The sequence below is a fragment of the Haliaeetus albicilla genome, chromosome 2, assembly GCF_947461875.1.
Source record: "Haliaeetus albicilla chromosome 2, bHalAlb1.1, whole genome shotgun sequence".
Lineage (NCBI taxonomy): Eukaryota > Metazoa > Chordata > Aves > Accipitriformes > Accipitridae > Haliaeetus > Haliaeetus albicilla.
Window position 1 is genome coordinate 65,555,761 of NC_091484.1, and position 16,364 is coordinate 65,572,124.

General features: G+C 38.2%; 1 protein-coding gene across 16 annotated transcripts in view; it reads right to left on the reverse strand.

Annotated features, from left to right (window-relative positions):
• Positions 1 to 16,364, reverse strand: part of PARD3 (par-3 family cell polarity regulator) — a 462,771-nt gene that overhangs the window by 258,527 nt on the left and 187,880 nt on the right. For 10 of the 16 annotated variants that reach the window (XR_011323725.1, XM_069778120.1, XM_069778113.1 and 7 more), the window contains exon 5: positions 2,537 to 2,668. The exons of the other annotated variants lie outside the window; for them this stretch is intronic. Coding sequence is in view for 9 of the 10 variants with exons in the window: in XM_069778120.1 (XP_069634221.1) it covers positions 2,537 to 2,668 (132 nt within the window). In the remaining variant the exon portion in view is untranslated. The remainder of the gene's footprint in view (positions 1 to 2,536; positions 2,669 to 16,364) is intronic. 16 annotated transcript variants of the gene reach the window in all.

Below are 16,364 nucleotides of genomic sequence, written 5' to 3' on the forward strand. Positions count from 1 at the left end.
TGGTACATCACACCTTCACTCCTCAAAGCACAATTCCAGTGAATGTTCATGTATGTTAGAAGCTAACAAAGATCATCCTGGAAATGTTTTTCGCCTGATATTCAGAAGGAAGAGATGAGGCAAGCTTTGAGAGAAGTAACTCAATCCAAGCCAGCAGAGCCTTCATCCAACAACAAGCCTCTGGAGTCTGCAAGATGAATCCAGTGTTTACTACTATCTTCTCTAGAGACCCATAAAGGCAGGTTAGACCAGAACTATTATTACCCCTAGTATCTGTAATGGGTTCTGCCCTAGAGGTTTCTTGGCACTGTCACTGCCTTACCATTGGTGGCAGACCTGCTGTCTGCTACTTTTTATGCACCTACTGGTAGGGTGCACAGACCACTCCAGTCCCTCTACAGCTCTGTTGAGCACACAGGAGCAGGACTGTAAGTTGCTAAATTAATTGATTATGCCAGATAGCAACCTTGCTGCTTGAGTTGCTTCTTCACAGAAGTGAAAGGCTTAACCAGTGCCACAGAGAATACTGAAAAAGATATTAGAGTTTAAAACCCCCAAAAGAGTGGAAGAATATCTCTGTCTGCAGCTACGCCATCCCCTGCCAGACCCTTCCCTCCCTCTCTCTGCAGAGCTGTGCTGCATCCCACTCTCACTACACCATGGGCTTTCTTCTCCTGTGCATACCCTGTTAAACAGGTTTCAGTCTAATTAATTATCCTGCTAATATGAAATCGCAAAAGGTTCCTGGTCTTCCAGGTACATGCAGACTCATCAACACATTTAAAGAACAAACCCTTTCTCTCTCAAAAATACCCCACTACCACAAACAAAAACAAAAAGCAGAAAACTTGCTCAGAATAAACATGATATTTGCAATTTCAGACGTCAGCCAGTTAATTCAGGTAACAAATATGCTTCCAGACTACCACTAGTGCCCAATTATTTACCTAATTGGTCAATAAATCAAACTAGTTAAGCTGTTTAGAGACTAAAATCAGCACAAAACTTAATATAAAGCATCACATATTAAAATATTCATGCACCCAACATTTTAGAAGATGATCACTATAAAGATTCCTAATCCAACTTCTTTTGCTGAGACAACAGCTTCATTAACTGCCATGGTGAAAATCTAATGACGCATGGAAATATGCCTTGAAAACATCAAACAAGCAGAACCGTCACAGGACATGCCTTCGAATCTGGGCACCAACTGTCCATTTCAACAGACAGATACAGAGGTAGCAGCTAAACTCATCCACACTAACTCTAAGTCTTTTGAGAGGAAAATAGTAATGGAACTACCACCATCATTAAATGTGCCAAGGAAAATATACAAGGACCAAAGACAGAGTTTTTTTCATAAAACATATAATTTTAAATGAAATCTGCAACTAATTACAAGATACAGAAATAGTTACTACCTCACATTTGGGTTTTTTTAGGTTTTTATACCCTGTGATATTACTTAAGCTCCTTTTTAACTAAGAATGGGGTTGAATAAAGAATGTTTGGAATACCCTAAGATTTGGCAATGCTGGACTTCAAATACCGGTATGGGATTTGTGGGTGAAGGAGATCAGTCCCAGGACACCACCCAGTACTGGATTCTAAACCTTCCCCTCCATTCACAAGGCACAGTATAAGAAGCTTGGGCTTATGTCATATGGCAAATTCCATTTTGAAGTTCCTCTGTATAAAGCAAATTCTGGTTTTATGCCCTATTGCTGTAAAATACAAGATTTGTACATTTATGTTCAATGCAAAAACTCAATGTTTTCATGTCACATTGCATACAGAAGAAAATTGAACTAATAATCCTGCATATGCACTATCCTACATATGGGCTTCCTGTTATATTTCCAGTCTCCATACGAAAGATGCACTTTCATTATATATTTGAAGACACTTCTTGGAAAATTTCAGACACATACAAATACATAAGTGACTGCAAAGTAATTTTAATTTCAGACCTTTAAATGTCTATGACTACCAGCTTATTAATAAAAAAACCAAAACCAAGTTGGTATTACTTAGTGTCTCAAAAAAGCCCAAGATCAAAAGCAGTATAAATGTACACTAAATAAATATAACACTGTCTTCAAATCTATAATTAATATATTTTACAATGTTAAGCATTTTACAAGTATTTAAAAGTGCAGTACCAAAACTGACCCACATTTAGCTATTCTGTACTAATATTATTAGCTTTCAATGACAAAATATTTATCAAAATAATACTCTCTAATTCAAATAACCCTGTTGGTATCAGTTGTGAAGAACAGCAGCATTCCACATACTATGTAAATGTGTTTATGACTCAAAACCAAAATAAATGCAGCTGTCCATTTCAGTCTTAATGTAGTTTTTTTTGTAAGCAGAAGGAATCCCATATAAATTCAGTCAGCATACTGCTAGTGCTTCTATCATGCTTAGAGACCCTATATCACACAAGAATACACTTCTTCGTAACAGCTTGGAGTAGCATAAAGATTAGATTGATAAAGTAATATATATATACACACATATATATTACCTGTTCTTGCCTCTCCAGCCACTTGTCCACCATGGGATGACTGGCACTTAACGATGAACGAGCATTGTCTCTCTGAAACTGGTTAGACCAGCTACTAGTATCTCGTGGTAGGCTTCTGTAGTTTTCATCTTTCTAGTTTAAAAGAAACAAAAAAGTGTCTTATAAAAAACAACCAGTCCTTGCACGTTAACAATGCAGCTGGTTATTAAATGAATACAAAAGGAAGACTGACAAAGGAGAATACAGGTCCAGCCAGACCCAAGGACAACGCGATTGCCCGGCCATTCAATTGCAAGAGCTCCCCTTCCTTAACACCAGTGAAGCCCAACTAAAGTCTTCAGTGGATTTGTAGCTCCTGCACCCACTTGTACTTCACTAACTCTCTTTTCCAATCTCAAACTTCTAGAGCACAGACTTGCCAAGTACATACTCAGCAAGGCCTTCAGGGCATCGTGTTCCTTAGTTTCATTCTCAACAAAAGCAAATATACCATAGTCCATCAAATATACAGTCCATCCAGTTGGACCACTACATAATTTTCCCAAGTCTCTGTATGTAATTAGTTTTACTATCAAAGCTGTCTCACTGCTCCAGGTACTGTCCTTTAGACCAGGATAGCATGCTATAGAGTTCAAAATTTGAATTTACTGTTCTACATAATAATGCTTTGCTTGGTTTGCCTGAAGGTATACAAATACAGTCACATTTGCAAAACAGCAGCAGATGGAGATTGTGCTGATGGAGATACATTTATCCCATTGAGACTGATAAAAAAAGATTTTTTTTTTTCTTTTTAAATGATGAGTTTCTCTGCACATCTTTCCCACAAGCTGTACAAATTCTTCACCCTCTAAAGAAGATTAGTCCTTACCCAGTCTGATCACTAAAAGCCAATAAAAACACAGATCCTTAATGATGGGAGCTACCCCTAGCCCAAAGTCAATGAATTACTGATAACTTACATCGGTTACTTCCCTTGAACTGAAATAATATATGGAATGGAAATTCTGCTTAGTTTTTCAGAAGAGGATTATAAATATACTGTAAGTATCCTTCCTTCAAAAGCAGAGTATTTTTTCCAGTCAATGTTTGTCTATCTTCATGCCAAATCAGATAATAGAGAGAGAATCCATTTTTAAAATAGGATTGTAGTCCTACATATTTTCCAATACTAACACTTCTAGGAATCTTGAAAATCTCTAAAAAAATAAACAAACACCAGTGCACAATCACAGCTAAAAACTATTTATTTTTTTTTATTTATAGCACACAGCAGATTTTTGACCCTTTCTTGAATGAACACTTCATTCTAACAGCATGAGCATTTCCTTTCCCTATTTACTGTATTGATATTTCTTTGGCCTGGCACAGTATTAGTCCAATATTCTAAAACATGGACTGTAGCATCAATTCCCTTACAATTGCCTTCACAAGTTTACTTCTTGTAAATGTGTGACAGGGTTTGCTAGGAAATTCAGGTCTCAGTATAACTGTGATATGTAGCAGTTTTCAAAAGCTTCCTATGCGAGAGCAGTCTTTTCCCAGACACATCAAACTTAAGCTTTCTTAACTGATAACTTCTTTTCTTGAATGAGACTTTGCAGTATAGAATAAGTCTTCCATGTCAAGATATTAAAACTTGAATTCAACCAGCACAAGATAACCTTGTAAAAATATGTCTGCACAAGTAACCAGCCTAACAAATCACCATCATAAATCAGTTTATCCTGCCATAAATAAGAACTTTGTGTCTTTCAGCAACTAAAAAAAAAAAAAAAAACCAGTTTTCCAGTGTGGTTAACCACACAGCAAACTAGAAACTTGCTCAATCTCTTCCTTAGAAGGGGACAGTGGAAGTCAGTCACTGCTTTGTAGAACTGTCCCTTAGCAGAGCCATAAAAGCCAGGGAACGGTGTGTACAAATTGATTTTTTCCTGTTGCTTCTCTTATTCAATTCTTCTCTTCTGGTAACAGAGGTGGCACAGTTCCTATAAGCCAAAACAACAATTTCTCTTGTTCAAAGTGGTGGGAAGGTATAACAACAAAATCAAAATCTGACAAAGAAAGAACGAAAGATCATTTTATGCACAAAACCCCCCATACATTTGGTGCATGAGTTATTGTAATCTAACAATAACTCACTATCTGACAGACCATCACCTAGTCTAAATGGAAATTTCCTCCTATGTAATGAGATGTTTTCTGTATTTCTGTGCTTTATAGATAATTCCATTTTTTATTGATTCATGTTTACAATGTTCAATATAAACTTTTTAAAAAGACATTTTTTTCTACACTACAAAAAAAAAATCTTTCTCCACACAGCATCCATTACCCATGCACAGGAGTGTTTTGCAAGAGCAAGAGAGGAAGGAAAAAAGTTCATCAAGGGACGTGTGTTGTTCTTCAATCATTCAAAAACTAAGTCTCTGATCTGAATCATGCAGGACAGTCTTATTGCTCAGATTTTATATTGGAACATCACGCTGTAGAAAGTCTTCAACGCCACAGCACACAATGTAAATGAAATTATCTAAGCTAAAGAGTTAAATTAGGCCTCTGTTTGATGCATCTATACTAATGTCATGAATCCCTCAAGGAAATTACTCCTAATACTATCTGTGCTGACCAGAGGAGTATATTCATCCCATCTACTGAAATATTTCTGCTATACCCCACTTCTGTAGAAGATTACCTTTCTCCTGATAAGGCCTATACCAGTTCATTTTATACAGAAGGCATCAAAGTCACTCAGCAATTTTCCTGACAGCAGAACTAAAAGCTGAAATTGTAGAGAGATGTGGTTCCTGTACCTTCTTGCGTTTCTCAGCACTGCTCAGAGGCTCAAAACAGCACTATTATCAGAGTGGAATAAAATACCTTATCAGTGTTGCAATCACACACAGTAATGTTGGGTTTAGTCAAACAGTGAAACATTAGAAGAACAACCAGCCATAGACAAGTCCTCCACTCCTTTCTTTACCTTTGCTTTTTGGCAAACAGCTATCCCTGTACCCCACCAGTGACAGCACCGGGGCAAGCACTAAGCTAGACCAGGAGCAGAGAAACCAGCACTTTGAACACTGCCACACGTAGTCCTTGCAGATAGCTACACAACAAAACCTTAAGATGCTGCTGGCTACCCGGAATCCCATCTATGCAGGGATCTCCATTACTGCTAATGCCAGATCTAATTCAAGGACAGCAGTGGTGATAAACTATAGAGGTGGAGGTGAAAAACTCATTGCTGCAGCTTAGACATTGGGATTTACTGAACCAGCTACAATGTTGTTTGCTATTTAAAATATATATATATAGGTGGGATTTTGTAAAATATGCAAGTGTTAACCCAGAAAGCTTTACTGCTATTCAGCATGATGTAGCATTAGCACTCACGCTGCCAACATCTGACCAGAAAAGGTGTGTGTCACTTTCAACTTCAATACCATAAAGAAAAAGATTTCATGGTACAGAAGCCATCAGGGTCATATGTAGGGAACTGTCATTTCTTCTGGAGCTGCAGCTGTAAGCCCTCCTGGGACCGGGGCTGACGTGCATCATCAGTTACAATTAAATCCTCTAATTTTTTTAAAAAACATCTTTGGGGACCACAGGCCATGTCAGCTTTATCATGTTTGAAGTGGAAATTGATCAATATAACACCACAACTGCCAAGTCACAATATTACCGCTACACTTAACAGTAGCATTTTGCAGTATTTTTAATTAGGACACATAATCTAACACCTTAAAGATTTAGTTCAGCATGGTGTCCCTGTGGGGCTTTGCTGGAGGGTTGGGTGAAAGGGGACAGCAAAAATGAAGCAATTTTGCTATACTTTTAATTTCTGATGATTTGCAACATAACAAGCTCCTCATCAAAGACTCTGCAGCTTGTACATGAAATGATGCATTAGCATGATCTGTGTACTTCAATTACAAGCTGTCAGTGCATAACCTCACTCGTGATTTTAACCCACAGTTCTACCCCTGCAGACTCCCAGCATTACTAACCCAACCAGAAAGTCCTCCACATGGTACGGTGACAGTTCCATGTCTGTTATCTCATTTGCCACTAGGCCGCTTTCCAAATAGTGAAGAAGTTGGGGTTTTCCCTTCGTTTTGACCTCCTGCGCAGCTAACGTAAAGTGTGGCAAATTTTGGTGTGGTTTGTTTTGGTTTGGTTCTTTTTAATACTACATAGCAATACAACAGGAGTAAAACAGATTGAAGAGGTCTTCAATGTAATTCTCTGGAAGGAGATCAAAAAACGTAAACCAAGTTTTCACTTTAACTATTTCTACAGCAAATTGCCACCATCCCATTCAGGATCTTCACTAAGAGAGACCATTTTGGGCACTGACTTTTTTTTTTTGCTATCCATTCTTTTTTCTTGTACACTATGCACTTTTGGAAAGGCTTCTTGCTTGCTTGGGTTTGATTCCTTGTGATGGTCTCAGATTGAGATAGGGTTTGTCCATGTCGATGAGAGATGAAACTTCATTTAATCTTTTGAGGTTATAATTTCATTTGACAGACTTTGGGGAAATTCATGTCTACAAGTGTATTTATTGTTGTTCAATCACTAGAAAGGCTACTCTTCTTTCTTTTTATGCTCCACTATGTCTATGTTAGACCCTGAACAGATTGGTATCACTCTCAGACAGGATGCTAAAAGCTGTAATTAATGAAACATTCATATAGTTTACGTAAATACCTCTTTGTCTGATGCAAACATCTGTTTATAAATGCAGCAATATACACATATACCCATTTTCCATGCTGTGTGAAGGTCTAGTAAGCAGGTTCCTGGAGTTTTTTGTTTGGTTGGTTTTTTGTGTTGTTTTTTTTTCTTTTAACTGGATTTTAGACAAATAAATGAGGCATAAGACCAACTGAATCCCCATTTCTCAAAAAAAAAAATGTTGCACAAATTTTGTCTATTTTACAGGGAAAATACATTACATACAGAAAATGAATTAACCCAATAGATGTATTGAATGAACAGAAATTCCCTTTTAAAAAAAAAAAACCTTCTTACATAGAGGTCAGATTTGGAACTGATCTCTCTAGTCATCAACAGCTTTTTAATTGTACCAAATTTCAAAAGTTTACCTTGAAACTAATTGTACCAGTCACTATTTATAAAAATTCATATATCTTAAGAAACTGACACTACTGCTTGGGTGAGCTTCCTTTTCCTCTCAGTAGATTCAGTTTACTTTATCATTCTACAGTTTAGTTCCTACGTTTGCTTTTTTTTGAAGTGTATTGAAGAACATGACGCCAGGAGCTACAATAATCCAGACACAGCCCAGCCATCTAACACATATAAGAATGAACCAGTTCCAGTCACCCAGTATCAGGAACCTTTGATCTTGGGCCATTCTCCAAGAAGAAAAGTAAAAGAGGACTTCCACATTAAAGAATTATCGCAGCTTTGTGCCTCCTCTCAGCTCTGACCCAGAGCATGGGTCACTTCCAGCAACTGGTAAAAACTGTCTTAGGATGCAGAAGACGTAAATCTTGTAGGCTAATAAAGAACTTGCATGCCCTATTTATGATGAAAATAGATGAGAAGAATGACCACTCTGTAATCATTCTGATGTTTTCAGAAAGACTCATCTTCAGAAATGACCCTCTCTATCGCTCTGTGAATGCAATTAATGTATTATGCATTTACTCATTAAATGCCAACGAGGAAAAAGGCAATTGAAAAGCCAGTGTTCTGCTTAAGTTCTATCACCTTACACTCAGAAATTTCCAGAGCTGTCCAATTCCAATTCATATATTCCATGTTATCCTTTGATTGACAAGCAAGGCCTGACCTTAAAAAAAAGCAGTAACTAGGGGCCATGATGAAGGGACAGTTTTCTGTGCATGCAGTGTTATATGTAAATATTTAGTGTCAAAGAATATGGGCTAAATTAAGAGTAAACTAAAAAACATGAGACTGCCTATCCAAAACATTCTGTTGATCTCTCGTTTACAATGGAAAAATCAAAAATGTCATGATCTTTGCACGTACACATGCAAAGCCAGAAATTACCAGGCAGTGTATGCTGTTATTTCTCAGACTGAGGGACAGGAAAGAAACTGCTGCTTCCATTCACTCTTTACTTATTAGGCTCACAATAAAACCTCACAAGAGATAATGCAAAACAACCCAAATAATATATGGTAGTATTTCAAAAGTATGCTCTGAAGATAGGATTTAACAAATAGAATGTTAACTTTAAATATATTTGGGGAGCTAAGGAACAGGAAACAATGGGGTACAGGAAACTTCACAAGGATCTTATATTTAGATCTTGAAATGAAGAATATCTTATAAACCACCAGCAGTAACCTTTTATGTGTCGGATAGATGCTTTCAGGTGGCCATACCTCTAAAATGGTGCAACTGGCTGTTTTTATGTTTAGAAACTTGCATCTGCAGTCCTGAAACAAAGAAAGGAGGATGGGGGATGTGGTAACTGTTCTGTCTTCTCAGCCTAACTAAACTTTTTTTTCCCCTCTTTCTTCATTACATTGACAAGCGGGGAGAAGAGCGGTGATTTAAGGTCAGAAGCACAAAGGCAATTCCCCAAACCCATGCCAAGCGGCTGTGCCTTCGCATGCTGCCAGCCAGCCACTCCTCCCCTCTGCCAGCCCTCACCCACACCACCACCCTCCTCTGTATTTAACAATACAGACAGGCGACTCCGCAAGGCTCCCAGTAAAGCATCCATCGCCTCGTCCGACCTGCAAATTCATTTCAGACCTTGGCCAGAATCCCTCCTGCGGTCTGCAGGGAAAGGACCCAAGAGGTAGCAGACAGGTGGCCTGCAGCAGCATGTTTCTTTTTTATCTGAGTTTACAGCAGCATTGTCACCTTCGGCTCCTTGCAGTCTCACAGACCTTTCTCACACTGAACAGCTTCCCATCATTCTCCATCTTATGGTTTTAGCTTTTGTCCAGATTTCTTTCACTTCATGTGCTCAGCAGGCAATGCTCTCAAGTTGGACATCTGTATACAGGAGCTGAAGAGCTCATTTATAAAGAGACAATAAAACTGGGTGGTAGCACAGAATGATCATCCCCTTTCTGCCAGGCTGTGAAACAAAACCAGGCTAAGTGACATCTGTTTCAGCCCCAAATTTAGTCATAACAGGAATAAGCCCAGAAGGTGACTAGGCGTTCCTGGTTTGAAATCCTGTATTTACTGGAGCTGAATTTCCCCACTAATTAAAGCTTACCATCTCCTCCCCAGCCATAGTACTCCTTTGTATAGATTAGTTCCACGTATGGGTCTGAATTTTATTCTGAGACTACTTTCCCTGCTTGTCTTTCCTTGTCTTCTTGTGTGATTAGTATTCATTGCAAGATGACAAAAGTACATTTAAAAATACAACAAATACAGCAAAAAAGGCTGAAATAATCACTGTTTAAGCTGTGCAGGCTCATGTCAGAACACTGTAGGGAAGTAGGGAAGCATAGCCCGCAACCTGGACTGTACTTTAAACTTCTTTTTCTTGCTAGCTACACATTCAGCCAAAATCCAAACCTGCTTTGCTCCACTACACAACCTTGATAAAATGAAAACAAGACAGACAAATATATGAATCTGCAGAAACTCTTGAACTACAAGTGTATACTGTAAATGCATGGTTGTGGGTTACAACTAAATAGATGAAAGCAGGTCAAAACCCAGATCCAACTACTGCCAATGAAAATGTATGTGTATGTCTAAACTTTAAAAAAATAAAATCACTAAACCTGAACATCTAACTTTTCTTTGTTGGGTTTTTTTGTCCCAAAAAACTTACTCAATCTTTTAACAACCTACCCTTTCAGGCCCAGAGTTTTTCACCCTCAAACCCAGGGAGTGCTGCAAGAACATAAAAAATTAAAAGAAATAGAGATGAACATTTAAAAATGGGAATTTACAAAGTACACATTCCCTTAGATGAATGGCAGACAAAAAGCCAGCCATTCTTTACAACTTCAATTATACAATGTACTTGAGAGCTTTCTGTTTTCAGTATAGCTTTCATTGTGTCTGAGAGAAAGGAGCTGTACACTGCATTTACTGAAGTGAAAAGACAACCTGTGCACATTCCACCACTCCTTCATCACCATTAAGAGACTCTCTCATCCAGACCCTCCTTGGCAATCCCAGCTTGTGATGCAGTACCATGTCCCCTCACCTATGGACCAGACATTGCTCACCCATCACACAGAGAGAGAGATGGGAGAGCACAGCACTGGGAGAAAAATACACATTCTTCCTATGCTATTGACGAAGAACAAAGATTGAGAGTGATCAACAGACTTGCTCAGCCTCAGAGCAGAAGTGGAAAAAAACTCACCAGCTCTCAGATCTCTCTAGTATCTTGCACTAATAATCTGTCTCTTTTGGGGGATAGAGAGGAAATTTTATAGATGGGCTTCCACAAATGGATGACTTGGAGCAAAACCAGGTAAAACAACAGAGATGGAGAAAATCACACCTTCACTTTGGATTTGTTGGGGTTTGCTGTTGGCTTTTTTCCTGCTTCTTAACACACCTGATCATGACTGACTTTTGGACGCAAACAGTTGAATCCTGTCCGTGTACACAGCACTCGGCAAACAGAACAGCACAGCATCAAGTGATGCATATTGGCTGTTACCTCTCTGTGCACTAGGCAAGGATTTTTCACTTTGTGTCTCTCATTCCCAGCCTGCTGATGATGAGAAATACTATATTTGTTTTCACATTTTGAAAGTCAGGAATTTTGAGTTCTTTCATAGAGATTTGATTTGTTATTGCACTAAAATATCACTAGCTGCTCTGCTAAAGAAAGCCAGACTCTTCTTCGTGGTATCCAGTGAATGCACAAGAGGCAATGGGCACATAAAGAAATACAAGTCATTCTATCAAAACATAAGAAAGAACTTTCTTACTATAAGGGTGATAGAACACTGGAAGAGGCTGCCCAAAGAGGTGGTGCAGCCTTCATCCTTGGAGATGCATATACTGAAAACCCAACTGGACACAGACCTGAGTAACCGGCTCAAGCTGACCCTGCTTTGACCAGAAAGGTCAAAAACTAGACAATCTCCAGAGGTACCTTCCAACCTCAGCTGTTCTGTGATTCTGTGGAAGTCATGAATTTTACACATTACCCGGGACAAAAATAACACATACTATGTTTATTTTATATTGCAGGCTGTTTGGGTACGATTCCTCTATTTCATCATCACATGACAAGCTGCCAGCAACGAGTTACTATCACAAAGAAAGAAAACTGATACATATAACTTGCCTTCTGAATTTCCATTAATCTCTCTCCTACAACAACATCTTCTGCATTAAAACACTCTTTTTCATCATCTGTGGATAACTCACTCTCATTCTCCCTTACTCTCAGTCTATGTGCAATCACATCTGAAATGACAAGAACCGCGACTGTCTCACTGAAAAGGGAAAAGCCCTGCTCAAATAAACCTGGATGAAGAAATGTTCATGGCCATTGAATCCTTCAGAACTTTTGTTTAAAGCATTGCATTTTTATTTTGAAAGCAGAAAGATGCATTCATTACATGGGGGTTTAAACCTATCATGACAGAGATGCCAGACTCTTTGCATTTACCCTGTACTCCTCAGCTAATTCTGTTGTATTACAGCACTTTACCAACACTGTTCATCTGGTACACACTACCTCCCTTCTGCAGGAGTACAAACCAGAGACAAAGGTTCCCAAGAAGCCTCAGCAACACTTCAGTTTCTTGTTCCCAGAATGATGCCCAGTCTTTTAGCCCACAGTCTTCCCTAGTCAATTTAATCAATTTACACTCTGCAATTCACACTCCCTGGCTATAAAATGACACTAACACACACAGTTCTAATACAGGGCTCTTCAGTCCTCTGCATTATAGTTAAAATCTGTTGAAGTACCATGTCTTTGGTGACAGTGATAAAGCAAACTTCACTAAGCCGTGTTTAAAAAGACGCAAAGCTAAATGAAACTGATTTTCACTTTAAATCCGATTTTGACACTGACATACCATTAGTGTTGAAGCTTTTCGTATAATGCATGCATGCTTTTCTCCTATCTAGACATACTTCATTAGAGAAATATTTTTTTTTATTGTTTACAAAGGATTAGAAAGCATTGCGTCTTTCACATAAATAAAAAACCTACAATCCAACAGTCTGAAAATTTGTACTCATCAGTGTCAACCCATAGGAACAGCAAAAATAGCTGCAAGAAGAGATGAAACACAATGCTTTACAGGTAATGGATTTGACACTAGATTAGACTTAGATCACTCCCATACAGTTTCAAATTCTTCCTCTGCAGTTTACAGAGCCCCAAAAGATTAGGTTTCCAAGTAGGAAGAAAGCACATCCTAAAAATAATTGATCCTACAAGGCATGGCTATTTTCAACCTCAAAATACATATATGGGCAAACCCATTTAAAAACAAACAAGCAAAAAAACCTGGCTGCTGAGTAAATGGCAAAGGGAAAAAAAGGAAGAAAAAAAAAAATTATGTGCCAACTACACTCAGCTACATGTTTGCTGTTGCTGATCCACCCCGCAGAGCACGTTGCATGCCATTTGCTTTGCTCCAGGTGGGTGAACCCAGGAGCGAGAGAGGCACAGAAGCCCATGCACAATCATTTTTCTCTCTCATTGCTCTCTCTTGAGCTCTCCTTCTCACTTCTTTCTGCTGTACCAATGCTGTTATCTCTGACGCAACAATATATGAATCAAATTCAGAAAAGTCACAGTGGGAAATTTTTCATAAGCCAGTTAGCCATGGTATACCCCTGCATTAAGCAAGGCAGGTTAAATAGATAAGCCTTGTGCCTTTCAGAGAAGCAGGATCAAAACAGATAACTAATTTGTAATGATATGCAATTCCTTACCACAAATGGAGATGCAAATTTTAAAAACCATACTGAAAATATATGGGATAATTAATTCACAGTTGTTATAAGATGCAACATATCTGGTTGTTGCATTTATATTCTTCCAATACATTAACACAAACATCTAAGGGAAAAGAAACATGACTTTCATTAATGCAGCTCACATCTATGAAGGGCAGGTAGTTAAGCCAATAGGCTTTGGTACCGAATTATTAAGAATGTGATTCAAATTAACAGTTTTTCAGAAAACAACAATATCAAAAAACATTTTGCTGCAGTGGAAAAAAGTACACATGATATGCTTCAGCTGCATACAATCTGTTCAGCCATACAGTTCAACACAATTCAAACAAAATTACAGCTTGCAAATCAGGTATTACTGCAGGCCTTTGAGAAGATATTTTTACTAAAAGATTTCTTCTTGTTTCATTAGAATGGCTCAAGGAAGCAAAAGACAGGATTAAGTCAAGCCATGAGTCGCTAGGTAATACAGATATGTCTCTCACACACAAAAAAGTATCTGAAAGTGATTTTAATATTCCATTTAAAAAAAATCCAGGTAAGTGAATTTACCTACTAAAGCTGCTGATAATCATGAGCCAATTTTGTGAATACTTGCACAGATGAGGAGACCTAATCATTTGGTGGAGACCACTCATGGGAAAAATAGAGAAGGATGAGATCAGGAATTTCCTAGCTGAGTACAGTTACCAACACTACATTAACTCGTAAATAATCAATAATAATAATTCTTTAAATACATAAGTACTTTGGGACACAGAACATCCGGTTTCAAGTTGCTCTTACAGGTGAACAACGCAGAAACCAGAAACGATCCAGATTCCAATTCTAAGGAAACACAGAGTGTATTATAATATCCTAACAAAAAATATGTTTCTTTATAAAGAGATGATATGAAAAATGGATGAGAGAGCACATCCAGTTTAGTGCAAGGGTTTTATACCAAAACATCCTACTTACTGTAGTAGAAATCCATCTCAAGTTCAACACACATTCAAATCTTTGCAGGACCTACTCAAGCCCCTCCAAACCAAACTCTGTCCCTCTCTGGTCATTCTCATCTTTCCCTAAGGACACAGGAGAGCCTGATGTCCTGCTTCATCTACCCTAATAACAACAGGTAGCACTACAGTTTCTTCAAGAGGATCCTTCAACATCCCACATTTTTCCTCTTCCCCAGTGCCCTTTCCCTTTCTGTTTGCCCAGAACTACTGGCATATGTCCTGGCTTCTCACAGCCTTCAGTGCATGGCAGCACTCCCACCCCTTCATTTCATCTCAACTTGGGCATCTGCCCATTTTCCTGTCATTCCAAATTCTTCTTACCCCAAACGAAACAAACACCAATACGGAGTCTTCTCTCACTTGCCCTCGAGAAATAAATCCCTTCTGCCAGATACATGCAGTTTCCCTCTGCTAATTCCTCCAAAAATTGGACAGGATTTCTACCTGTCAATTATTTCTCTTTAGAGGTGACGGGCTGAAAGTAATGTCACTTCTTAGAGTCAGTAGGTGGATGAAGCTTTTGGCAACTTTCCCAGAAACGCTTTTCTTGTTTCTGCAAGATACTGCTGGGGCAAAGTTGCTAATCTACAACTGTGCTGCAAATCTCAGCCCAAGAACATATGTTCTTGTGCTGTCAAGAGAGAGAACTGCAGTGAAAACATTACGTAGTGCCAACCGCCCACAAAAGATATATGGGTGCTCAAGCCCAATGCACTGAGCAGAAAATTAAGATTGTTCTCATTGCTTTGCTTGAAATGTCTGTGTCATCTATAATCAATGAAACAGTCTGGAACAAAGCACAGCCATCTCTTTTTGTTATCTGAGTAGCTGAAGAAAACAACCTAACATAAGAAAAGTAGTGAGGACTTGTTATAGTTCAAATAACCAAAATACATTTGTAAAAATTCAGTGTTAGTACTTTGGTAAGTGATTGGTGACAGAGACTTAAAAACTGCACCTTTTAGAATAATACTACAAATGAAATTGTTGCTAATACTGGGAAAGGAAAGGAGAATTCTTACTATCCATTCCTAAGAGAAATAGGACTCACTACATATCTTGACTCACATGAAGAAATTAAGATGCTGAAAACAGGAAAAAAAACAGTCTAACACATTGCACAACCAATTATTAAATTCCAGTTGTTTACTGCATCCTATCTATTAAAAATAGTGCACTCAGTGATCTGCTCTATTCAAAGGATCAACTTATACAGTGTGCAAAAAAGGTAAAAGAAATTATCAGCGTCTACTGTACTAACTAACCTACGTTAGTTCTTTCCAATCTTTCTTGATTTAATGTTCTCTTGTACCTTGCTTACCATTGCTATCTGAGATCACATGCATTCCTTTCCAGTTTGGTCACCATGCTCCAGTAGACATGAAATATTTTCAGAAAAATTAAAAGTACATGCTGAACAACTAACGATGCAAGAAGACTAGTGTGAAAGGTTAGCTGCTGTTCAATTGTCTCCAATTTCTTCTAACTTCAGACACCCAAAGAAATCTGATTATGCTATGTATGGCCCTCCATATCTATGCTTGTGGAGTAATGAACTGCAGTTCTCATTATAATTTCAGAAAAATTAACTAAAATGTTAACTCTTCAAATGTATTAGATTATAATTTTTCTTCTCCAAATCAGAATAGTATAAAAGACATTTTTCAAAACAACATGCACTTCTGTGCCACACCAGTACAAGTGACAGAAAATAAACCATCACCTACCTGAAATCCCGATCAAGCAGAGACCTAACAATACCACATTAAACTGACACCTCTGTAAGAATGTGGACCTCAACACCTATAAGCACTGTGCTTTTATAGATGTTTTTAAATAACCAAAAGCCCACTGAAGATAGTTCAGTTCATTAGCAGCATGTGAAGACTTCTTTATTTGGA